General features: G+C 41.6%; 2 protein-coding genes across 2 annotated transcripts; one reads left to right on the forward strand and one right to left on the reverse strand.

Annotated features, from left to right (window-relative positions):
• Window positions 1-325: 325 nt before the first annotated feature.
• LOC109140949 (sodium-dependent neutral amino acid transporter SLC6A17) lies at window positions 326-17475 on the forward strand. The gene is made up of 12 exons (XM_019269582.2): window positions 326-822; window positions 3789-4223; window positions 7165-7322; window positions 8083-8209; window positions 10274-10455; window positions 10548-10658; window positions 10749-10990; window positions 11567-11759; window positions 11855-12047; window positions 12304-12463; window positions 12552-12714; window positions 13678-17475. The coding sequence occupies exons 1-12, from the start codon at window positions 747-749 to the stop codon at window positions 14083-14085; spliced, it is 2448 nt and encodes an 815-aa protein (XP_019125127.2). The 5' UTR covers window positions 326-746; the 3' UTR covers window positions 14086-17475.
• Window positions 17476-20120: 2645 nt separating this feature from the next.
• LOC104938827 (tripartite motif-containing protein 16) lies at window positions 20121-24961 on the reverse strand. Its single transcript, XM_010755278.3, has 8 exons — window positions 24641-24961; window positions 23938-24428; window positions 23374-23469; window positions 23064-23297; window positions 22812-22977; window positions 22602-22712; window positions 21910-21981; window positions 20121-21175 (listed from the first exon to the last, which is right to left on the reverse strand). Exons 2-8 carry the CDS (start codon window positions 24424-24426, stop codon window positions 20640-20642), a joined length of 1704 nt encoding a protein of 567 aa, XP_010753580.3. The 5' UTR covers window positions 24427-24428; window positions 24641-24961; the 3' UTR covers window positions 20121-20639.
• Window positions 24962-26124: the final 1163 nt, after the last annotated feature.

The following is a 26124-nucleotide window of genomic DNA, read 5'->3' on the forward strand; positions in this document are numbered from 1 at the left end:
TCAGTTTATGAAATGAGATGTGCGCAGTTAAAATTATCCCCATCTTGTCAACATTATGTACATTTTATTATATGTTTATGTCTCAATCGATCCAATAATAAAAAATAACAGGACAGATAGATAGATAGATAGATAGATAGATAGATAGATAGATTTTTTTTCTCTCTCTTTCACTGTATAACTCATGTATCGTACATGTATTTGTTATGAGTTTTATTAGTCTGGTCGTGCTTAATTATTGTGGAGCAGTGGACATAGGCTTGCATATCTGTTTCTTGCTGTGCAGTCTATACCAGCAGCCTCACGGTGCTAACAAAAGCTCATCAGTATTTTTTTTTTTAGAACATTTAATAAGAGATGAGTTGCCCTGACAGGTTGAGTGGTTCTTCACATTTTTATCAATTGGAATAAGAATGACGAAAGCTGCGTCACACGCTCACTTCCTCAGGTAGGAGTGGATAACCTTGAGAAATACGCGCACAGTTTGGCTCTTATCCCCTCACACACACACACACACACTTCATTCAGCACCCCATCTTCCCATGCAGAGATGCTGTGATGGCCGGAAGTCTATAACAACAAGTGATCATTTGTCATTGTTGGTAATAAGCAGCACTTTGTGCGTCACGGTGCGCCCCTGGACTCTCCACCCTGCATGTCAATTGTAGGCAGAGCAGCATGTGATCGTCCGTCCTCCAGTGTCCTGTGAGCGCTCACTCAGTACCACAGTGCTGCTCAGCGGATGTATGCATGCCTCTCTACAGATTTTCTCTCACATCTGCGCTCACAACAAACCCTGGATATCGCCGCTAAAGACTCACGGTGAGAAAGATTTTGTATCCTAACATCCCTCCACTGTGCATCTGTTTTAACATCGAAGGAGATTATTTCTGCAGAAAGTTCATGCTAGAGAGTTTCCAATGCTTTGTTTTATTTATTTTGAGTCATGTCAAGTTGTGTATTATCGCCTATCTTTTATCATCCTGGCTGAAATGAGTTTACGCACACACACAGAGGTCAGCAAATAATGGAGTTTGACCTTGATTGTGTTTAAAAGTCGTCGCATCACTCTCTGTGAGCAGTAACACCAGAGTTAACACAAAAACACTGGGCGATCAGCATCAGCACCAGATGTGGCACCTGCTGGCCACGTTAAGTGATCCGTGTTGAGGTGTTGATGAGTGAGAGCACCCAGGAGCTTTACACGACCTGCAGCTGTTCTGTGCAGCTGTATTTTCAACCTAAAAGAGTTTTTTTTTTAAATGGAAATTATTTGATGATTTGTTCTGAGAGCTATTTAACGTGCTGAAAACAAATCAAAAGCTTCAGACATTTAATACTTTGTCATTTCCAGTGTGAATAGCTGATTAACCAGATTAACCACTGACTGTGATTGTGTGTGTGTTCAGACTTGTAAAAGAGGCCGGTAATCACAGAATCAGTAATCAATTAATGAACAAGTGTGGACACTTAAACAGGACTAATGACTGAGGCTGATACCTGCAGGTTCTGCTGTTTTCCATCCTTGTTGGTCACATGTTATATTGTGTTACTGGAAGTGGCTAGAAACCTCACTGCTCCATATATTCAAACATAGAGAAAAACATGAACATGCATGTTATTTTAGTGGTATCATTGAGAGTATAACTTGTATTTGGATGTTTGTGGTTTTTGGATGTGTAAGAGCACGTGTTCACAGTTAACTTGATGTGAGCTGTGTTGGTGCTGGAGACCCGTCGTTATCTGTGTGGAGTATGAGATGTAGATATGGTTCATAACACTTTTATGGTTCTATATTTTTGAATAGTTTGGTTATAGATGATGAGTTAATCATTTCCCTCATTCCAGCCTCTCATTTGTGAGAATTTGCTGCTTTTCTCCATCATATCAGACGAGATATTTTGGGGGGTTTTGTCTCTTGGTTGGATAAAAAATCTATTTGGAGTAGTAATTGCACCTGGCCTTAGGGTATCACGAGATCTGAACAGCAAACATAGATTTCCAAAAAGACACTGCACCATTGTTGTCCTAGTACAAACTCTTTACTTTACTCCCGGGGATGTGACATATGTTCAGACTAAGCATGAGTTATTTACACGGTTTCCGTATCACAGATGTGATGTACAGTACGTGGTGTGTTTATATGCATGTTTTCCCTCGTTGTGACGCATGCAGAATGTCTGAATCAGCAGGAAAGAGAATAAATATACAGGCAGATGCGTGCACAGGTTATGGTACAATTCTTTATTTAATTCACTAATGAAAATGTAGATCTTCTTCCAAGGACAAAGCCATAATCAAAACAGGAGGAAGCTAACACTGCAGGCCCAACCAAAAGGCCAGAAAAAATGTCTTTACTGTGAAATAAAATCCACACAGTCAGACTATTAGCGTCAGCTGGGGTCATCTGACCTGCGTGTTTTTTGGATTATTGGTCGGGTGGGTTGATGTGTTTTCATTCCTCTGCGTTGGCTGGATGATGCAACCTCAGATTGATATTATGTGTCTTGTATACTGTAGGATGAGATTGAATGGCAAGACAGAAAAGCAGCACTGCCGGCTTTACAGTTAATGCACGCAGGATTAATAAAGACTTGTGAATGGCCCTGGATTATTGCATCATAGGCTCATGTTGACATGCAGAGAGGAGGAAATCTGTCGAGGTGAAAAACATAAACAAGGAAAGCAGAAAGTGCACATCCCGAGCTTGTATTAAGGAGTTTCTGAGTGTGTGTGTGGCTTTCTTGTGTCGGCGATTGCTCTGAGAGAGTTGATGCTCTTTGCTGATAGTAAGTTTGTTTTTCGGCTGATGTAAGCAGTGACGATAAAGGTTTGTGTGCATCACCACTGTAGCATCACATTTAAGGTGCAGCATCTTCACTCAGCCCCTGTACTGTTTCCTTTAGCCGTACATTTTCAACAGTCACTGCCAACACAGAGAATCAAAAATTGCAAGGTAGTCTTTATTTCTAGTCTTTTTTTCCCCTTCTGTATCTTTCCCCCCCCGGTGCTCAAATAACCCCTAAGTTTTATAGTTTTGTATTTCAGTGGACTGCAGATTTCTATAACGGAGAAACAATTTGCTCAATAAGTAATGAGCCTACACAGAGGCTCGTGATGTGGATCAGGAGAACACATGACGCCACTTCATCCAGAGCATCATGTTCACTTCCTCCATTACGTTTGGGTTGAACCAAACCACTCCCTGAAAGAGGGGTGAGGATGGATGTTGCTGCGAGGCTTCTGAGGATTACGGGGGATTTACAGGAGTAAAAAAAATAAATAAATGAAAAAAAAAGCTTCATGAAAGTTAAGCTTTGCAGAACGGGGAAATTAAATAGAACAATTTATAGGATTGGAATTTTTTTGGGGAGGTAAAAACATTGTGTAAGAGACAAAGAGCTGTTACATTTTGTTGAAAGACTTTTGAGTTAACACAAAGGTGTGATGAATGGTCTCCTGTCTTTATGTTGACACCCTTCATGACTCTGGAAAGACATAACCATGTGTTATAATCCAATGTCTTATTACAGGGTTAACCAAGCACTAAATGGAGGAATAATTGTGTCAGCGACTGTGTGAAGTGTTATTTAAGGATCACAGCCAGGAAAAGGAAGCTTAATATTACTGTACATTAAAGGATCCATGTCAGGGGCGTGAGACCATTCTTTTATTTAAAATACAGACTATTTATGGGATTTTTATGTCCAATAAGAGAACATTATTACATTTTAATGATGTCCTTGAAACACAATTTTCTCTTTGACCTTTCTGTTTTTCTGATGCAGACCTGAAATCACTCTTCAGCATCGCCCTTACAGCCACATCCATCCATCTCTTCTCCTCTCTCTGCCTGTATCACTACCTCTCTCTTCCCACCAGTCTCTGTCTCGCTCTCTCTTTCTCTCTCTCCGCCCCCCAACCCCCCTCCCCGAACCCGATGCCTAAAAACAGCAAGGTGACGCAGAGGGAGCAGAGCCATGAGCACGTCACAGAGTCGGTGGCTGACCTGCTCGCGCACGAGGAGCCGTTTGACTACAAGAACAGCTCCCTGAACGTCGGAGGGGCCGCCGGGAAGAAAGTCCCGCAGATAGAGGTGCCTGAAAATGATGGACGCCCTGCCTGGAACAGCAAACTGCAGTACATCCTGGCCCAGGTGGGCTTTTCTGTGGGCCTGGGGAACGTGTGGCGCTTCCCTTACCTGTGCCAGAAGAATGGTGGAGGTGAGTGCTCCAGGCATCAGTCCAAGCTGCTGTGTTGCACAAGGCACAAAGTAACTGATTACACTTACTGTCGCTGTGCTCAGGTGGACATTGACTACAGTTTCTCCATTTAATTCATCTCAACATGAAGCTGGTTGTGTCTCTAACTCAGAGACACTGAGAATAATCACTTATCCTCATCGGGGTCACGGGCGGCTGGAAAAGATCCCAGCTGATTTAGGGCGAGAGGCGGGGTACGCCCTGGACAGGTCACCAATTCATCACATAGACACATAGAGATAAACACAACCATTCACACTTACAAGCAATTTTAGCGCAACCAATTTGTAACCTGCATGTGTTCGAACCCACACAGACACGAGGAGAATAAACACACAGAGAGGCCCCAGGCAGACTGAAACATGTCAGCAAATAATTGGATAGATTGCCACGAGATTTGTTGGTGATATTCAGATGAGATTCATATCTTAACCCCTCAGGATGATTCGATCGTAACTTTCATCTCCTGGCTGAAATCAGAATTTTAATTGGTCCAACACCTGCAAAATTAATGACATTCACTTCTCAGCTATAATTTGTGTTTAGTGCTGATTATCAAATGTTAGTATGGTAATACTTTACACTGTCTGTCAGCACACTAACAGTCAACATCTCCTCAGCTTCTTATTTAGCTGCATGTCTTAACCCTCGATCATCACAAACTACATTTCCATCTAACGCAGAAGTTTCAAGAGAGCAGCTTCATGCTGAAAACAACCCAGTCTAAATATAGCTGCACTATTGATTACTACTGCGGGCAGAGCAGGCCAGATTCAACTGATACTCTGGTAAACAGAAAAGAGCATGATGAAAAAAAAGACAAATGTAACTGTATAGTGATGAGGGTTTATTTTGGTCTGGCGTGCATGTAATTGGAGGCGAACACAGTGTAAAGCTGTGTTCACAATACATGGCTCATCGTCATGGATTGATGCTTACATCGCTCCGAGTCTTTAAGGTGTTTTACAGCTCGTGTCAGATTTAGTACGTATAGGCAGGATTTAGTGCCTATAGAGAGGATTTAGTGACACTAGACTCCCCAGACCAGTCAGGTTATGTGACCTGAGGAGCGACCATTTCTCACTCTGTGATTTTCTGTCAGGCAGCTAATTACAGACACATTAAAGGTCTGTGTTGTTTGGAGTTATCGCTGTGTGGGCCTCGCATTCATTTCTATTATCCATCTTTGTGTCGTCATATCTTCTATCATCTCTACCTCTGTCGTCACATCTTTATGCTCGGGACTCTGCCGTGCATCATATCTATCAGGTCCCAGTTTAAATAAGCTGTGATGGAGTAGACGATTGGAGGATCCTGGCAAAGGCCCAACACGTCTCACTACATTTAACCTCAACAGCCTCTCTATTTAAACTTTCTCGCCTTTCTCTTTGCCTCATTACTCCCCCACACCATCAAATGTGTGTGCCACTGTACATGATTATACAGTTGATGTATTAATAGAAGTATGTTTGCCTGCTATATATATATATATATATAAAAAAAATCTCGGGTAATGACTCACCATTTGCAAAAAAAAACACAGTTGCCTAATTATGCCTCTCAGGATTAAGCTACAAAGAAATTTAGACATCAAAATTAAAATGAAATTCAAAGAATATTCATGAGCGAAGCCGAGGACGTTACATTTGAGAGCGGCAGGATGCAGGAGGATATATCTTACTAAATATCAATATCACATTTTGCAAGTTGAACTGATACAAAATTGTTGCACTACTGTACAAATGACCAGAAAAGTTGTTTTAATTGTTTATACTCACCAAATTGTTAAATGACTACACTAGTATACAGTATTTGCATGTTTTAGACTATAAATCACTCACAATGAATGAATGAAAAAATATTTTAAAAATCAGTTTAATGTGTTGCATATAAGGTGTAGAAGAAGCCCACAACTTTTATTTGTCTTTCCACTGTGTGGAAAAAGTGTAGATTTTCTAATAGGTTTGGTCCTCCGCATAAACTGATTACAGACTCAAAACACTTTAAACATACTGCCTGCTATGAAATAGCCCCAGTTTAATACTGATGTCTCCATATGACCTACTTAATATCAGCAACAAGCCTGGCTATTCCTATACAAGGATTCCCCTTGAAACAGATAGAACAAGGTGGTAGAAACCATAGACAGTATAAATATGAGTCTTTGACGTCACCCACAGGTTTCTGAGGAGCCTTTTTGAAACTCTGGCTCTGGTTGCCACCATGTTGGCCGTCCTGCTTCTGCCGCCCAAAAATTGGGAAAACATGGATCATCTGTGGATCTGAGGTGTCGAATGACGTCTAGTTGCTCGAAAAAAGCCGCCTGCAACGGCACCTACCTGTCAATCAAAGCAGCCTCGCTGTTAATTATGCATAAATTTAAATCTTAATATAATTTGAACAGGAGAGTTATATAATAATTCAGACTCAGTACAGTTGTCATGAACATGGAAATTAGCTGTAGAGACCAAAACTGTTTTTTGTACCAGGCTGTAAACATGTTTATTTCTGCTGTGAAGTTGGACATTTTAACATGGGGACTTATGGAGATTGACTCGCTTCTGGAGCCGGCCTCAAGTGGCTATTCAAGGGACTGTAGGTTTTCCACACTGACTTCACTTCACAGCCATAGATGTTGTCGCTTGATGGAAACACTACCAAATGTGTCTGGGGCTGCCAGAATCAACAGAAAATGACAGCTCTTTGTAGCTGCAGTAAAGTAAAAGCTGTTTATTATTGAATCAGAAAATTTGTATCTGTGGCAACAGACATTCATTTCTGTTGTTTTCCTGTGCTGGTTTTCCAACCAAAACTTATTACTCCCCCTGGTCTTTGTCTGTGTCTCCAGTTTTGTTAACATGGTGCAAATTGACACTATTTTCTCCTCCTCCTTATTTTCCAGGTGCCTATCTGGTTCCCTACTTCATCCTCCTCCTCATCATCGGCATCCCACTCTTCTTCTTGGAGCTGGCCGTGGGTCAGAAGATCCGACGCGGGAGCATCGGGGTCTGGAACTACGTCTGTCCCAGTCTGGGCGGGATAGGGATGTCCAGTCTGATGGTAAAGGGAAAAAGACAGTGATATTTCAGCGTCTCTACAGCCTAAAAATACTCTATACTGATAAATCTTTGCTGCGTGGCAGAAAGAAAAAGTGTGGGTGCTGTGATAAGAATCAGGGAGGTTGTAATTGGGGAAACAGCTGTCAAACCCTGCAGTTAAACAGAAGCACATCTGCTGAGTCAGCACAAGTTTAAGGATAGAAACAAGCCACTGCACACGCTGTCTGTGTGATTTGTTAAGGTGCCTTATTTCTGCATGAGCAAACACACTGGATATCTATCTATCTATCTATCTATCTATCTATCTATCTATCTATCCTATATGTACGTAACAACCATGAAACTGATACGGCAAAGTTACAGGAACATTAAACCACAACAGCCTTCACACCGTCTCAGCATCTCTCTCGGGTTTATGGGAGGTATTGACTTGTTTGAAAGTCTTTCTTCAGAGCTGCACGGCAGGCGCAGAAGCAGCTATAAATATCTCTCAGAAGATCAGTGTTGAAAAGAGACCACTTCAATTATTCATGCTTTCCTCAACCTTATTTAGCTCGTGAATGTCCTAGCTGGCACGACTGCCAGGAAGACTGACAGCAACATGGGACACGCACAAAGCATGCTGCTGCCTCATTTGCATACTCTACTAACTCTGTGCACATCCTATTATGCAATTTACTGGAGGTATAAAATATGAATCTGACACCTATCCCATCTATCTATCTATCTATCTATCTATCTATCTATCTATCTATCCATAGGTGTGTGGCTTTGTGGGTCTCTACTATAATGTGATCATTGGCTGGAGCATCTTCTATTTCTTCCAGTCCTTCCAGTATCCTCTTCCATGGAGCGAATGTCCGATCAGAAGGAACGGGACCCTTGCCAGTGAGTGACATTAAATACTAACAACCAGACGAGGAGATGCAATTTACAGTAAGGAAATTTGCAGAAAGTGTGCAAGAAATGCCTGAGAGCTGCATTTAAAAGTGCAGGGAAGAGAAAAAAAAATATTGATTAAAACATAAAATGAAATAAAATACAATATGCAATGGTCTGTGAGGCTTAGCCAAATGCTAACTGCATGTTAATAAGCTCAAAGTGTCACTGCTAAGATTTGCTAATTAGCACAAACGTGAAGTATAAGTGAGGTTGTTTCTACGTCACTATGGGAAAGGTCAGAGGGTCATCAAACATGAATGTACTCCGTGACCTTTTCAGTCCAACTCCACCAGAAGCATCATGGTCCATTTTAGAAATGTCCCAGAAGTGGGTCTCTGCTTTTTTTTTCAAAATAAAACTCCCTGTGCAAACATCCAATCATAAAAAAACAGCTAAAAGTGAAACAATTTAACTACGTAGCTTATTTACATATTTAGAAACACATAAACAAACTAAAAAAAAGGCCAAATCTGAGCAAGTTAACAAAGTCTGGTGGGCAAAACGCTCTGTTTCTGTGACAGAGACATCAAATCAAATCAAATCAGATTTTATTTGTATAGTCCAAAGTCACAAAGTACATTTGCCTCAGAGGGCTTTACAATCTGTACAGGGAGTGACACCCTCTGTCCTTAGACCCTCGGTTCGAGTGAGGAAAAACTTGCCCACAAAAAAAGTGGAAGAAACCTCAGGAAGAGCCACAGAGGAGGGATCCCTCTCCCAGGACGGACAGGCGTGCAATAGATGTCATATGTACAGAGACATGCCTGGTTGGGTTGCGCCGTAACCCATAGAACAACATTGTCATCCATAGAGCTACTCAGTTATCAACAAGTCGCACCAAATCTGATGTGCTGCACTGGAAATAAATCAATCACATCATTTATTTAAAAGAGGCTAATGGCTCATGGATCTAATATGTGGTTTGTTATTGTGTTAATGTACTTTCTCTGTTGACTCTGGTGTCATCACAATACATGCATCTGATCATCTAATATCAAGAGAGCATACATTTCAGGATTATGTAATGTTTGGAACAATATCCATTTGTGTCATTGTTAGTCTGGCTTTGTAAGCATGTATACAGTCATCATAATATTATCATAATAACTCCTCAATGCAGCACCATGCTACAAGCCGTAGGATTATATCTGTCTGCGGCCTCTGTTGACACACCTGCAGTAAGCAGATCAGACAAACTGTGTTAACTTCCTTACAACTTTCTGTCATCACTACACGGACATAATCCAGATTAAAACCCTCTGGAGTTTGATTAGGAGCGATAATAACACAACCCCCGGGCTAACAAAGCATGTGTGTGACTCAGCAAGGCTGCAGGCAGCAGCAGACAGACAGACAGACAGACAGACAGACAGACAGACAGACAGACAGACAGACAGACAGACGGGAAGCAGAGATCCAGTCGCTCAGACTGAAGGACGCTGATGCTGAATGAGAGCAGCAGAGTGTTAAATATCTCCCTGTAAGATTAGAAACACAAGTGTGCTTCGTATCTGCATCATGATGGATTCATTAGTAATTCATAAATTATCAGGCCATCACGAATTCATCGAAATGAGATTTTACAGCATTCCCTGCATCTCTCTGTGCATGCACATAAATAAACCTGCACCATCCTGCGATGTTACGTGAAGAATCATAACGCTGCTCACTCTAGCCACACACACCGTATATCATTTCCCCCAAGGTAACAAGAGAATATACTGTGTGTGCCCTGTAAAAAAAATCTCAGGTGTTGTGAATTGGAGGTTCATGCTCGGCATACTAAGCACACAGACGACCTTGTTTAGCTCCCGTTACGTCCGAGAGGTGTAAACCAGCTGAGAATTGAGTTATTGACCCCGAGCAAACATTCTCAATCTCATTATATTTCTCCTTCTGCCCTCGCCTGTGACATTCAAGCCTCCCCGCTGCATCTTCACACCTATTTATTTTCCTTCATCATCGCCCAAACTAAAGCTTCACCTCTTTCTGTCTCCAACAACAACACAGTTGTGGAGCCAGAGTGCGACAAAAGCTCGGCCACGACCTATTTCTGGTACCGCCAGACTCTGAACACCACCAGCACTATCGCAGAGAGCGGCGGCCTCAACATCAAAATGACTCTGTCTCTTCTGGTGGCCTGGATCATCGTCTGCCTTGCCGTTATCAGAGGGATCGCCTCCTCTGGGAAGGTAGTGGAGAGGATGGATGACACAATGAGAGAAAAATATGAAGGAGACCACCTGTATCTCTTTCCTGAATGAATGTTTTCCCTTTTCCACAGGTGATGTACTTCAGCTCTCTTTTCCCCTATGTGGTGCTGTTCTGTTTCCTGGTCAGGGGTTTAATGCTGAAGGGGTCAGTGGATGGTATTGCCCACATGTTCACTCCCAAGGTGAGACTGACAGAGCTGCCTCCTCAGCCATGTCAAACAAACACTCAATACCAAAGTCACGAACTGACTTTCTTTCTCGGTCTCTCACAGTTGGAAAAGATGCTGGAGCCCCAGGTGTGGAGGGAAGCGGCCACCCAGGTCTTCTTCGCCCTGGGTCTGGGGTTTGGAGGAGTCATAGCTTTTTCCAGTTACAATAAGATCGATAACAACTGTCACTTTGATGCAGTGCTCGTCTCTGTCATCAACTTTCTCACATCCATTCTGGCCACGCTGGTGGTGTTCGCGGTGCTCGGCTTCAAGGCCAACATCATGAATGAAAAGTGTGTCGTGGAGTAAGTTCACATCTGCAAAAGCTGTTCATCACACTGAAGCATCCGTCATTTTTTAAGGCAGTAAATTGATATGTGTTTGAGCTCCTCACAGCATTAAAAATAACATTTAAAGAAGATAGAGTGAGAGTCTACAGGATAGACGTATAACTATGGATGTTGTACGTCATTGCCAACATGGCAGTACTCTCAGCTAATCTAAAAATCTGCAAGACGTGGATTGTGGGTGGAGCTGAGGAGGGCTGAATGATGCCTGGGTGCTCAAACAAGCCATCTGCTGTAAAGTTGGACATTTTAACATGGGCACTTATGGAGCTTGACTTGTTCTGTAGCCAGCCTCAAGTGGCTGTTTGAGAAACTGTAGTTTTTGGCACTTCACTCCACATAACCACGGAGGTTTCCCTTTTATGTCTTGTCTTTTTTTCACTGTCTTTTTATACAGAGCACATAAAAATCTGACCTGTAAATAGATCCAGTGTTGTCCAGCTTTTACCTTGTGTGTCTGTGTCTGTTTAGCGTTTGGATATGTCGTCATACTTGCCCGCTAAAGTTCACGATTCTCTCTTTATCTCTCTCTAGTAATGCAGAGAAGATCGTGGGATACCTCAACTCCAACGTCCTGAGTCACGATCTAATCCCTCCACATGTAAACTTCTCCCATCTCAGCACATCAGACTATGCTGAGATGTACGGGGTCATCAAGACTGTGAAAGAGGGCAGCTTCGCCCAGCTCGGTCTGGAGCCTTGTCTCCTGGAGGATGAACTCAACAAGGTGAGTCTTTGGCAGAGTTTTGTTACAACTGAATCCAGGGCATGATCTGTCTGTTCCCTGATTTCACTCCTCTAGTCGTCTCTATCTCGCCGCAGGCTGTCCAGGGCACCGGCTTGGCCTTCATCGCCTTCACAGAAGCTATGACTCATTTCCCAGGATCTCCTTTCTGGTCCGTCATGTTCTTCTTCATGCTCATCAACCTCGGTCTGGGCAGCATGATCGGCACCATGACTGGCATCACCACACCTGTCCTGGACACCTATAAGGTCCAGAAGGAACTTTTCACAGGTAAACTTCCCCCACTGACCCTCAGTCAGGACACTATATGCTGTTAGTAGATGAAACCCTTATTCAGCACTTCAGGAAATGGGATGTGTTAGGCTTTGTAATTATTGCTCTGAGTGTGGTGAATATAAAACGACTTACTGGCAGTAAAACCATTTTATTTTTCCATTTTCTCAGCTATTAAACCAAAATCTCATCAATTTCTCATCTCTTCTTCTGAATAAACTCTAATTCTTCTTCCTCTCCGGGTTTGTTTCAGTGTGTTGCTGCATCATTGCTTTCTTTTGTGGCCTGCTGTTCGTTCAACGCTCAGGAAACTACTTCGTCACCATGTTTGATGATTACTCAGCCGGACTGCCTCTCACTGTAGTGGTCATCCTGGAAAACCTGTCTGTCGCTTGGATTTATGGCACAAAAAGGTACAGCTATCTGCAGGTTTGTGTGCGTGTGTGTAAGTCTAAGTGTAAAATTATACAAAGTTTTGTTTTGTTGTTCTGTCTTCGTCAGGTTCATGCAGGATCTAGAGGACATGTTGGGTTTCCGACCGTATAAGATCTATTTCTACCTGTGGAAGTACGTCTCCCCTCTGTGTCTCATTGTGCTCATCTCAGCCACAGTCATAGAGATGGCCATCAGCCCACCAGGATACAATGCCTGGGTCCAAGAGCTGGTCAGTCTGTGTGTGGTTTCATAGTTTTTATATTTTTTTGTTGAAGTGTTAACCAAAATATACCAAATCTGTGATTTTCAAATATATGTGTAAATGAATAAGTGACTGATAATACTTGAAATATTTGTAACTATCAAGTATTTTTGTTTTTGACATATTATATCCTCTATGCATGCCCTCAGCTGCTCATAAGAAATGTGTATAAAAGTCTGAACCTGGTTTTTGTGACAAAAAGTTTCCCTTTGAATGTAAGATAATATAAACACGACCTAAACCCATTCACATGAACATGAAGCATCATGGAGCTTTGACCTGAGTGAAAAATAAATTGAAAAACCAGGTCTTACCTGAATCAATATGCTGCTGAACTCCTGTTACAGTTTGCGGTTATCTTGTGACTTGCTGTAACGCTCTCCTGGCGGGCCTTAAACCCATTCAGATGTTCTGGATCATCTGGAAGACCCAGCTCTTCAGAGAGTACTACCAACAACTAGAGTTGATGAATCTAACTCCCTCTAGAGACTACCATATGCTTGTTGCACTGTATCTTGATTGTTTCCCTTTTTGTAAGTCACTTTGGATAAAAGCATCAGCTGAATAATGAAATGTAAATGTAGCTTTGCGGGTAAAACAAAGTAGTGGATAGACTGAAATGTACCCTGATAATGGCACTGGATAAAAAGTCAGTGGATGCGCAAAGTCAGCCAGATTCACTTTCTCTGGGCCATTAATATCTGTATAAAATGTCAATTGTTGACATATTACAGATCAACAACGTCATCTCTTGAGTCATGCAACTCTGGCTAAAAACCCACAAACAATCTCCACCATGGCAAAACAAAACGACCTGCTCAGCAACATTTCTGTACACATGATGCTTCTCTACATTTAGAGAAACATTTTGCCTTCTGATTTCTTTATTAAATTACACATAATCTCTGAACCTTCATTGTTTGTCTGCAGGCTCAGGAACGCTTCCAGAGCTACCCTCCCTGGGCACTGGCCATGTGTTTCGCTCTCATCGTAGTGGCCATGCTTCCTCTCCCTATTGTCTTCATCGCGCGACGCTTCAACCTGATGTCAGACGGCTCCAACAAGCTGTCTGTCTCCTACCGTAAAACCATGATGAAGGATATTTCCAACCTGGAGGAGCAAGACGAAGCCAGATTCATCCTCGGTTCCAAACCCGGCGAGGTGCCATCATCAGTGCCGACACGTAAAAACTACCTGACTCCAGGAGGGACCAAACCTCTGGACCCCAACTCCTTGTCTCCAAACAGCTGCTACGGTACAAGCTACCAGAACGCAGCCATCAGCCCCACCACACCGACTACACCGACCACACCGGCCACACCAGAGTCTGACTCTTGACTGCTGACCAAACACCCGTCTGACACCCAGTCCTGTAGCACAGTTTACCTTTCAGCCATAAGGTCTCCACCAGGGGTCACTGCAGCGCAGAGACTCCCCACCACTGCCCAAAAATAACGCCACAAAACTGTACGTAGCTGCCCAACACAAGCTTTGACACGTAACATCAAGGAACCACCAGTAGCAGCAGATCAAACACTGAATTCAGGGTTAGACTGACGGTGACACACTGTACATCTGTATCTATTTAACATCACATGATTTAAGCCTTAGTATAAGGATCCTCAGCAGACACAACCTCCACACACAGTTTAAAGATACAACCCTGAAAGAATGAATGTAGAGGAGTCGATGTGCTCCCGCTGATTGAACAGGTTTTCACTCAGTTCCAGTGTTGTAGTCAAGCGAGACCAAGTCATGACCAAGACCAGAATGTATCGAGACCAACGACTATGAGAGGTCGAGATCAAGATAGTATAGCCTACTTAAGTAGTGAATATTCGGGTTTAGATAGCCAAATGTTATTACAGAAGATAATATAGTCAAACAATCACAAACATTTAGTGATACCTCTGCAGTTGTGTTCTTGACCTGTCTGGAAATAAAGCCCTCTTTGTCTGAGACAAGAATCAATTTGAGACCTTCAAAAAGGAGTCTTGAGGCCTATATCAAGCCCAAGACCAGTCTCGAGTACTGCTCACTGGCTCAGAGAGCCAAGGTGAATGTGAGTTTAATTATTTTTGCATTGCAAATACAGTCAAACTCGATTAGATCTTAGTGATTTCAGTGAGTCTGACATTAATGTCCTGATGCCCTGAGCTAGAAAACACTTGTTTTCACAGGGCTGTTATGTATTATAAACTGTCTGCTCTAAAGACGTCCATTTATGTTTCATTCTCTTCTATTCCCATCTTCTGTTGTGTTTCGTGGGCATTGTTCTTGTTCACCCTGTAAAACAGCAGTGTATAGTATAGTGATACGATATAGGATTAGAATTTTGTCACAGTCTCATCATCCATCACATCATCCAATACTCGAGGATATCACTCATTTCAGTTTGTCCACCACCAGAGAGTGACAACAAAGCACATGAAACCCTCATGTTTATATTGCAGCGTTTTACATCGCGTACCACCTCAGAAAAATATTATGCTCTCCAATTACCACCATCACAACAGAGGTTAAAATATTAGTAGTGTACAGCGACCATATTAGATCACATAGCAGGCAGGTTGCTCAATCCTGAACAGAACCAGTTCAAGAATCAGATTGTTAAACTGGAGTTAAACGGGAACTCCTGATCAACACTTTTCTTCCTAATATTTCCCGTTTGGAGCCATGAACGCTTTTTGTGCTTCTGAAGCATTCATTTCACCTCCACTTACCATGTCGCTGTCACATGTGTGTGTGTGTGTTAGTGCGTGCTTACATGCCTGAACATGACCGAGCAGGTAAATAACATTTAAGCGATCTCATAGTCATTTCGATGTGCCCTGTGATGAACTGGTGACTTGTCGAGGGTGAACCTTTCCCCAAATGTCAGCTGTAATTGGCTGCAGCCCCCTGCAACGAGGATAAGCAGTTACAGAAAGTTTATGGATTTTGCAGTATTTTCATTTATTTAATTAAAAAAACATATATATATTTCCATGTACCGCTTGTTGAGGCGATCTTAATTCACCTCCCCGAATTGGTTGATGCAAGATGAGCACTCAAAGGATGTGGATTCGTTCAAAGTATTTATTCAATTATAACAAAAGCTTTTGGAGATCTCACCACAGAAAATACATCTGTTACAGCAATGAGCCAAGTGAGATTTGAGGAGTCCATGCTGCTCTGTCTTATTATACTCTTCTACACCTGTCCACTGACATCACTTCCTCTCTTCCTGATCCATACGTGGCTGCCCTATATGGTTATATTTCTTTGAAGTCTTTAGCTGCTTAAAATAGGATGTTTCCCCCTCCTAAGGGTGCAGTCCTTTTGCTCTGTCTGTGCAAACCTTTCTGAGACATTCCTGAAATAGCCAGTAGAAGAAATACAAGTTGTCAGCATGAGTGTGTGTCCCTGCTGAGTTGCACACTTCTTACTGTTACATTCATTTGCTTCATTATACATTCTTTAAGCATTGTGATTACTTGAATAGCTAGTGTGTTTGTTCTGTACATCTATATCCACACGCTAGAGGGAGGTTGCCTACCACCAGGGCACACGGACCATAGTTTGAGAAACAGTGTATTACAGACAAGACACGCTGAATTGTGTTGAAACTACAAAGAGCTCGGTACAGAAAGCACAACCTTGTTGTGAAATTAAAACAAAAGCACAAAGAAGATTTTACACAATTGTTGTGCGTACATTAATCATTAACCCAACCTGCTCACATATTTGTTTTGAACATTTATGCACATGTTGAATTTAAAATTATTGCTGCTGTCAAATATATCCCACACAATGTCTAAGCAATATATATATAGATATAGATATTTATGCTGGAGCACAAAGAATGCACAAACTACGTTCGCTATGGGGACAAAAACATATAAAAACAGCTATGGACCAAAAGATTTAGGAAAAAAATCCAAATTATGTAATATTAAACTCATCAGCTAACTTATATAAACCTCTGTAAACCTTCATACACATATGCTCAAACGCACACATGCACGCTGTTTGTGGATAATAAACCACTGGAAGTATTATTGAAGCAGACAGTAATATTAACATATTTCACACTGCTGCTCCTTTGTGATGAAGATCTTTGGCTCCTGGTTGAACTGATGTTTAACCAGCTGACAGGTAAAGTTAAGACGGACGTATTTCCCTCAACCTGTTTCATGTTTGTACGCACGGATAGTGAATTCAAACTGAGCACATTCAAGTTCCTGTTACACGGAAGAGGATATCTTTATTTATTTTTTTATCACAATATTCAAAGCCATGGTGTTGAGGAATAAATGGACTATATTTATATTCCTGTATGTATATTTGCAGTGTGTGTAGGTGTGATGAACAACAAAGATTTATCTTTTAAAAGTGACCAGTATATACATATACTGTATATTTTCATCTTGTGTGATGCTTATTTAAATTGTATATTTAAAGATTTATCTATTTTGTAGTTTGTAGCTCGCTGTGGGGTGTGAAAAATGCTGCTGGGAGGTGGAGGTTGTGTATGATGTCAAGTGTCGTCTTATACGGGCAGCAGCTGGTTCTCTGTTGTGTTTCATGAGAGCTGCTTGTTCTTCTGGCACCTGGTGTTCAGAGACGTCCAGTCACCCGTCTCCACTTTAGGTTTACTGGTCCACTTGTTTTTAGCCACACTAGCATCACCTGTGTTAGATGGGTTTTACCGTGACTTCTGGTGCCATCTGCAGGTCTAAATGTCATCTTAATCCAACACTTGAGTTCAAAAATAATTCCTCTTAAAAAATAATTACTCTTTGTAACACCACTACTAGCTTTAAAGTATTTTAAATGGCCTAAATTAGCTTCTTTTGCCAGTGTTATTGGAACGTTTCACTAACGAGTAAAATCAGACACAAACAAACCGCGTGAAGCTCCCTTTGAATTAGCTCTATCGATCATATAAGTGTTAATATTGAGTGTGATTACTGTGAATATGAAAGTTTATTTCACAGAACGTGTGAATGTGACAGCCAACGTGTTATTCGACTGTAGACTGAGTCTAACCAACATAGCCAACAGGGACTTATTGTGCAAAATTCACTTTATTTTCAGTCCAAACTCATCTTTTCTAAGTAGCTGAGTCTGATGAACTGAATCAGAGTCTTAAAAACGGCAAATTTGTTCTTTCATTTATCACCCATTGAACAGTTTGTGTGTAAAGAGCATTCCTGTCGTGCAGGATTGCTAGTGTGGCTCTAAACTTTAAGCGTTGTTTCATCTCTTGTCTTGTTTTAGTCTGTCTAAGTGAGGCACTTCATGCCACCATGTAGAGATATCTCTGTTGTCCAAATCTGTAAATAATCTTGTGTAGTCAAACTGAAGATAGGTTTTATCCACGTATGACGTATATCAATGTCTTAACTGTTTTAGCAGTAAATGTAACATAAAGTAATAATGAATGTGATTAATGCACTTTTTTTCCACTAGGACTGAAAAAAAAGAAAGAAAGAAAGAAAGAAAGAAAGAAAGAAAGAAAGAAAAAGAAATTAGCATTTGTTTTGTCCTCATAGCAGTGAATTCTGTGTAAAAGCAATATAAAGTAGGCTTTGACACATTAGTGTCAGTTAATAGCAATGATTAAGAACTGCCCTTTATAGTTAAAGGGTTGTTACAACCTTTCCTTACAAGTGCTGGAGTGTGTGTGTGTGTGTGTGTGTGTGTGTATAATAAATGTGTGCGTGTGTGCGTGCGTGTGTGTGTGTGTGTGACCTATATATTCCTTCTTATTACCTGTGGTTGCAGGGCCTTACTGAGCACACGTTTCAGGAGACATGTTAAGAAATGTCCTTTTACAGCTTCTCTCTCTCTCTGTCTCTCTCTTTCCTCTGTCGTATTATGATTGTACGATAAATGACAAATTATTGTAAAAAAAAAAAAATGTGAACATCACCAAAAATATTAATAATAAAGAGTGGACAAGCTGCTGTCAGATTTCTCTTCTTTAACTTCTTCCTTCAACATCCTCTTCGGTGGTTTCGCCTCTTCCATAGATCCTGGTTACATTGCCTGCTTGCCCAGCTCTGGTTCTGGCACGACACCGGCTACGCTGAACGTCAGCATCCACCCTGAGTCGGAAAATCTCTTCCCGGTGGTCCAAAACACCTGTGAAACAAACACTAACACTCCCCCAGTGCTCTGAGCTCAAAGTCCCAGCAGCCCGGCTAACAAACTGAGCTAACATTTGCTAACAGCAGCTATAGTTTGCAGCAGTTTATTTCACTGCCCATCAGGAAACTCCATAACAGAGACACCGTTCACCTGAATATAAAGGTATAAAATCTGTTATTTAATGATAGATAAGTTGCATGTTTCATGAACAGGCTGTTAGCTATGTGACATGAAATTAAACGTCAGTTTAACATTTATAGTTTTATTTCATTCATTCATTTATTTCATTTAAATTATATATTTTGTGCTTCAAGTTTTTACCTCAACAAATCATCTTTCTATTCACCCTTCAACTCCTCCTCTTACTGTACAATTCAGTATTTTCTGCTTATATTATTCCAGCGTTTACTTCATTATACTGTGGTGAAGTGATGCGTCTAGTCTCATCTTGACTTTCAGTGTGCAGAGACCATTAATCAAAGTATCCTCCTTCATGTGAGAAGACTTTATCTCTTCGCTGTCACACGTAAATTAGAAAAATGCTTCAGGCATACTTTCACCGAGAGACTTCGTTTAAACTTTAAAATGTAGGTACTCTTGCCTTCTCTTCAGCGATTCACTTCACTCATCGACAGCTTTTATCAAGGCTCAAAGTTGAGCAGGTTTTTAGTCAAATTTCTGGGTTTATAATGGGTGTGTATGTGGTGGAATGTTTGAGCTAGAGTGGATGACATCATCAGCTAGAATGAGGAGCAGAGAGAAAAATCAGTGAAAAAATAAAATGTATTCGACTACCGTGACCTCAAATGCCCCACTACAGACATGATTTATACATAGAAACGTAGGAAAATTTGTCTTCTCACTCACATCCGTCTGCTAATGCTGTCAGCCTTATAGTTTTGGCGTAACACACAAAGATGCGGCAGCAATACCCATCGACCACCTCATAGACTGCCATGTTAAAAAAAACAAGAACATTTCTGGAGGAAAGCAGAAGTAACGCTTCTTTGAATCGCTCTAAAGGGCACATTTCTTTATTTATCGACACAAAATAACTATGTAGACGTTCAGGAAGGGCTCAGGATGCTCAAAGTTAAGCCAGTTTAAAGATTGGAAATACGGTTTGGCCAGAAATTCTTCCTGGTCGAGGGGTGGTCTCAGCATTTTCTCTCTCTCTCTGTCAGCATTTCCAACTGACATTCTAACAGGTGCAGTAACTGCTCTGCTGTCAGCGCTAGCAATTAGCATTAGCCACTCAGAATAAAATACATGCTAATTGCTAACATGCTAATTGTAACATGCTAATGTTAATTGCTAGCGCGTCAGCTAAAGTTATCCTTTCACCAGCTGTTCCAAAAGCTGGTTATGAGTCTCTGTCGGTATCGCCATCTTTTGCCCATGTCCTCTCTCTTGTTATTTAAGAGGGGTGAAGCAGAGTCTTTGGTGGTAGAGAGGTCAGTCTTTAACCAACAAGGAAATGGGCTATTGTCTACTTCTTGTTTTTATTGTGTTTCTATTGTTATTTATTTAATGTATTTTATCTTGTATTTTATCTCACTTTGGAAACCTTGCGTTTGCTAAAAATTGTGCTATATAAATAAAGTGGATTGGATTGACTCCAGCGACATCAGTCTAACAGCTGTAGGGAGGCTACTTTATTTTGGGCAACCTTACATGTAGAACTCAACCAAGACTCTTAAAAATTCTCTCTAAAATTCTGCACACGAGGAATCAAACCTCTCACTTGGTTTACTGTCTCATCTTAAATCACAGATCCTGATGCAACATTTCTCTCCGAGCCAGAAGCCTGGGTACAGCGGCTCAGTGAACTCAGCTTCAAGCCTGTAAAGAAACTCCATATTGTCTGACACCTCGTAGAACCACAGAGCTCCCTTCTTAAACTCCAGATAAACACCGATCCTGTGATGACCGGGGGTCTTTGTGAGCTTGATGCCCTCACCTCTGTGGCTCACTGAGTAACTTTTAGAGCGATCAAGACTCCAAGAATTTGCATTGCCCCCAAAAGCTGACTGTTCAGTGCGGGTTTTTCTTCCTATCCCTTCGTAGGCGAGGGCAATCTCAGCCTTGTCTCCTTCCACCTCTACCTCATAGTAGCAGCGCTCGGCCTGCAGTCCTTCCCTGCACAGCACCTGCCGTCGGTGGATAAACCTCTTGGGGGAGTGAACAGGTAAGTTCTTGTTCATGGGAGGGCCCAGCCTCACCTTTTTGTCGCCTGCAGAAATAGCCAGGTCCTTGTGAGCTGTGTCGGGGTCCAGAGTGAGGACACATGCATCTGAGATAATGAAGAAAAAGATGTGAAGCACTTTGAGAATACAAAGTCTATGTGTTGTGGAGGAAGTATGTAAAAATATGCAAAAAGTCCTGCAGTCAAGATCTTAAATTTTAAAAGTACAGAACCATGATCAGCACAATGTGAATAAAATATGAGTAAAAGTGATGCATATATATTCATTATATATGACATTATTAGATTGTTAATACTGATGCAGCAAGATGCATGTGTAAGTAACATTTTACTGCTGCAGATGCTCCAGATGGAGCTAGTTGTAAAATGACATATTATTTGGTTTAATCCAGTGGTTCCCAACCTGAGGGTTGGGCCCCTCCAAAGAGCCACAGTATAAATTGTTTGTAAGACGATTAACAGGAAACGACAGAATAAAAAAAAATTAAGTTTATTTCTTAAACATTTTCTAGAAAAAAATATTAAATGAGTTCATCTTCAATCCTTGAATGGTTATTTAAATGATAGGTTGAGATGGGAAATGGTGGAACTGCTAACATGTCATAGACATCTGAAACATGGAGGAAGGCAAGACAAAAATGTTAGGAAGTACTGGTTTAATCTTTAACAATATGTTGTATTGTACACATGTATTATGTCAAAATCTAGAAATAGTAATAGTACTGCACTTGTACTTAAGTAAATGTACTGTTTACATGTGAGATTATGTGTTTGTGGCGGACCAAAGTGCTGATTATGTCCGGTAATTAAGATAAACTCACACTGCAGGAAGTCAGCTCTGGTTTTTGGCTCAACAGTCTGTTCAGTCAGAGTGTTGTTAACTCCACAGAGACCTACAAGAGAATTTAGAGAGTGTCACTACTGCAGAGTCATGGCAGGTGTTAGTAAAAGCAGGTGGTAGTAATAAAAACATAAACAGTGGCAGTAAAAAGACCCTGAAACTGGCTCAGCGAAATGGAACACAGCCCTTTCTTAGCGCTATTAATAACTCCTCCACTTTCACTGCTGCGATGCGACACCTTTAAGGCCACGTTAAAGGGACGTTTAATTTATAAATAATAAAAGAAAGAAGAAATCAGGCTCATGATGCAGAAAGTTTGTGTGTGTGTGTTTAACAAACTCGATTCCCAGTTAAAATTGTGTCACAGTGTGGACCCAATTGCAGTCACAGAGGCTAAGAAGACCACGTACCAGCAGAGAAAGAAACTTTAATCACTTACTAAAACTTAACAGAAATGATCAGAAATATTCCAGATAATATAAGTCACCACACACATAATTAAAGTTATGGGTAAGATAGCTGTGGTATATATGATCGAGTGGTTTGGGTTTCTTGTCAGTGGTGCTTCACACCTGAAGCTGATCACCCATTTAAAAGGTAATGTTCATCATGTTTTTGAAAGTTGAAAAGGTAAAATAAAATATGAATGGTGTTTGCTTTGCAGTTCCAAACCATGGCACTCTGAGGATCTGGCTTCACATCTTTCCTGCATGTCGTCGTCATCTTCCTCCTCCTCCTCTTCCTCCTCCATCTCTCCTCCTGACTCCTGCTGCTCATTGTCAGCTATATTGAATAAACGATAAGTGAAAGACCAAAATATCATTTATTTTAAAAAAGAAAACTATGATTGGTGTTAAAAGATGTGTCAACAAAGATACATACCACTTTGAGAGATTGAGGCAAATTCTTTGTCACAAAACTCCTCCAGTCGACTCCCGAACTCGTCCACGGCTCTCTTTGTGAACTCAAAGGCGATGAGTGAATCCTCTGAAATCTCGCGGTGAGGATGGAGATCTTTTTCACAGAGGCGACGCAGAGAGGGCCATTCCTGAGGGAGAGTTGGAGAAGACGCCGAAAAATTTAAAACATCATCTGTCACACAAATTCTCCTTTCTAGTGATGTGACCGCAGTACCTGCAGGAAATAGACATCGCTGTCAGTCTGTGCCAGATGATCCAGCTCAGCACTCCTCTTCTTCATTTCCTCCATCTTCACCTGCAGCGTTTGCAGGGACGTCCGAACTTTGGCTGCCGCCGCCTCCTCCTGAGCTGCGATCAGCTCCTTCACTGACAGGTAATGTCTCTGGAGGGCGTCGATGATGCTGGCCAGGACGCTCCCACAGTAGTCCTCTGTATTTCTCGCCTCCTCCTGTTTCATACACAACTGTGTTTATCTCGTAAATGTTCTCATGAGCACAAACAGTCTGAAGTCACGTTCTCCTCACCTGGATCTGTTTGAGAGTCGTCTGCAGTTTCTTACATTTCTTTTTTTGTTCCTGGAGATTCTGCTTGGATTTCATCTGCATGTTCTTCAGCTCCTCCTTCACACAGAAATGCTCAATTTTTCAATTTTTTTGTATGTATAATTGTTTTTTGGTAACTTTAAAATAAATATCTTAAAGTGCATAATGTGTTGTGACCTGGCCATAGTTTGTCTGAGCATTTACTCTAGAAAGTAGCTGCCTTTTCTCCATTGTATGAAACATTTTTTGTCTGCAGACTGCCAGTAAAGGTGCACTGGACTGACTTTTTTAAAAAGCAACACTAAATCTGATATAACTGAACTTTTCTTTTACTGGAAGTGCTCATTAAACATGTATAGTTGCAGCTGATGGAGTCGTTTTTTTGGACTTTTCCACACCTCGACAACTGGTTACTGTAAACATAGCTTGCTGATAATTTCAGCCTGATCACACAGTGAAAGTTGACTCCTGGATCATGTCACGAAAGCTCTACAGAAGCTTGTTCATTGGTTCAACATATTTAACAGATTTATAGCTGTTACGTACCTCTTTCCTCCGCCTTTCCCCCTTCACCGCCCCGATGGTGTGACCCGTATGCTCAGCTGAAGCACACACTGCACATATGACCAGCTCCTCTGTGCAGCAGTAAACATCCAGGGAGCTGCTGTGCCTACTACACAGAGGGCTTCCGGTTTCTGCACAGCTCCAAGGTCTTTTCTGTGGACTTCTCAAGGCTTGCTTGGATTCTCCTGAATGCCGATTCGTCTTCCCCCTGCCGGTATCAAAACTCTCTGTGTCCCTCACCAAGTCGACCAGAGTTGTGTTTTTGATCAGCTGTGGTTTGGATGGAAACCTATGGCCACATTGAGGACATTTGCAGCGAGAGTTGCTCTTCTCTCTATGACTCCAGCAGTCCTGGATGCAGCGCATGCAGAAGTTGTGCCCACATGGGATAGTCACAGGATCCCTGAGAACCTCTCTGCAGATAGGACAGCAGAGGCGGTTCAACCTCACAGGGATTCGAGGCTCTGCCATGTCTGCGTGGAGAAAGACGGGAAGTCACAATCTCGGTTTCAGGTCTTCCTCAAGTTTTTTGAATCTGTGTGTGTGTGTGTGTGAGGGGTGTGACTAAGACATTTGAATTCTTTCACAGTGAGGCAACAATGTTGGTGTGGTCACGCTTCAGGAATGCACTCAAAGGCGTTTTTTACGCAGCCAACATCCCAAACAAAACACAATGTTTACATACCTCCGATGTTTATCACTTCTTCATGTGTCTCCTCAGGTTTATTTGGATATTCAAAGTCCACTCTTCAGCCCTCTATGTTGAGCAGGAAGCTGCAGAAGCTGGAGGGGGAGGGGCACAGAACATGTGACCAAAAAAGGAAAGTGGGTGGATGTCTAGAAAGAAAAAACAGTGTTCCTCAAACTTTTTACTCATCATCATCATAACGCTGAAATACAGCAGCACAGTCCATTCCTGTTCAGCTGCAGAGAGTTCACACAGGAGTTAGGGAGGTACTCCTGAACTGCACTCCTTATTTTTATTATTATATTAACAATATTAGTCATAATCGCAGACTTTTTTTAACCCTTTACCTCCACCTATGATCTTACTGTCACATTTTATCTCATAACTAATCGTGGATGTATGCATCTGCCTGAATGTGACAACACATCAGGCTGATACTGACACAAAATATTACAGGAAATGCAAAACTTAGACTTTAAATATATAATACTTTAACAGTATTATATATTTTTGAATTATTTTTCATTCAAAATTGTTATGAATTATTTTTTCATTTTCAAATGTTTTAGTTTAGTTTAGAGATTCCTCCAAGCATCTCTACAAGGAGCACCAGTGTGTAACTTGTATCTTAAGGTGTATGGCAAAGACATAAGCTTGTGTTTGGCTGCTACATTATATCTACTGTTAGATCCCGAGTTACCCCTGTACAGGTGGTTCTGGACCAACGGGTCGATACTCAAGCCCATGGGTCTTACCCTATGGGGACGGTCTAGAGGATTGTTTAAGCTGGTGGCGAGGAGATGTGATCTGGGCACTTGGTATGGTTGCTAGGATGATTTTAGTGGCTTGAACAGTAAGCCCCAAGGGTTCGTTAATTTCTTAGGCTAGAATAACCTTTTAGAACCTTCAAAGATGTTGAACACACTATATGTCTATGTCCACAACTTGATCTTTAACTGCAGTAGATATATTTATTGCAAAGTTTTGGCAAGGGCAGGCATACAGCTGAATTCATTCAAATCTGATCAATCCTTTTTCCTAAAATCACTCATCTCATACTAATAAATTTCAAAACCTGATACAAAGGCTGCTGCTGAGTTGTTGAGATTGTCCAATTTTGGAGAGAGGAAGGGAAAGGGTGAAGCGATGATCAGTCGATCCAATCCTGCAAAACTGCCGGATGCTGTCAAAAACTCCTGGCTTTGTCCAAAGCCCAGAGAGTCTCCAATGTCCGCAGTCTTTTGTAGGCAGGATGAACGCAAAGGGAATCCTTGATGGCCCGGTTGGAGACCCACAGCTGGTTGGGGATGGTTGATCCTCCTTGGCGGCTCTCTGCTGTCAGCTGTAGATTGTTGGACTCTCTTCTTGCGATGTTGGGCTGTTTGTCTGCTCCGTCTCTAAAGTTATAAGTCTAAGTCCAGAGACTCGATGCTCCGATGTGGTCAATCGTTCAACAATGTTGTGCGATGTCTCTTATACCC

This window comes from Larimichthys crocea, chromosome VI (assembly GCF_000972845.2).
Source record: "Larimichthys crocea isolate SSNF chromosome VI, L_crocea_2.0, whole genome shotgun sequence".
In the NCBI taxonomy this organism is placed as follows: domain Eukaryota; kingdom Metazoa; phylum Chordata; class Actinopteri; family Sciaenidae; genus Larimichthys; species Larimichthys crocea.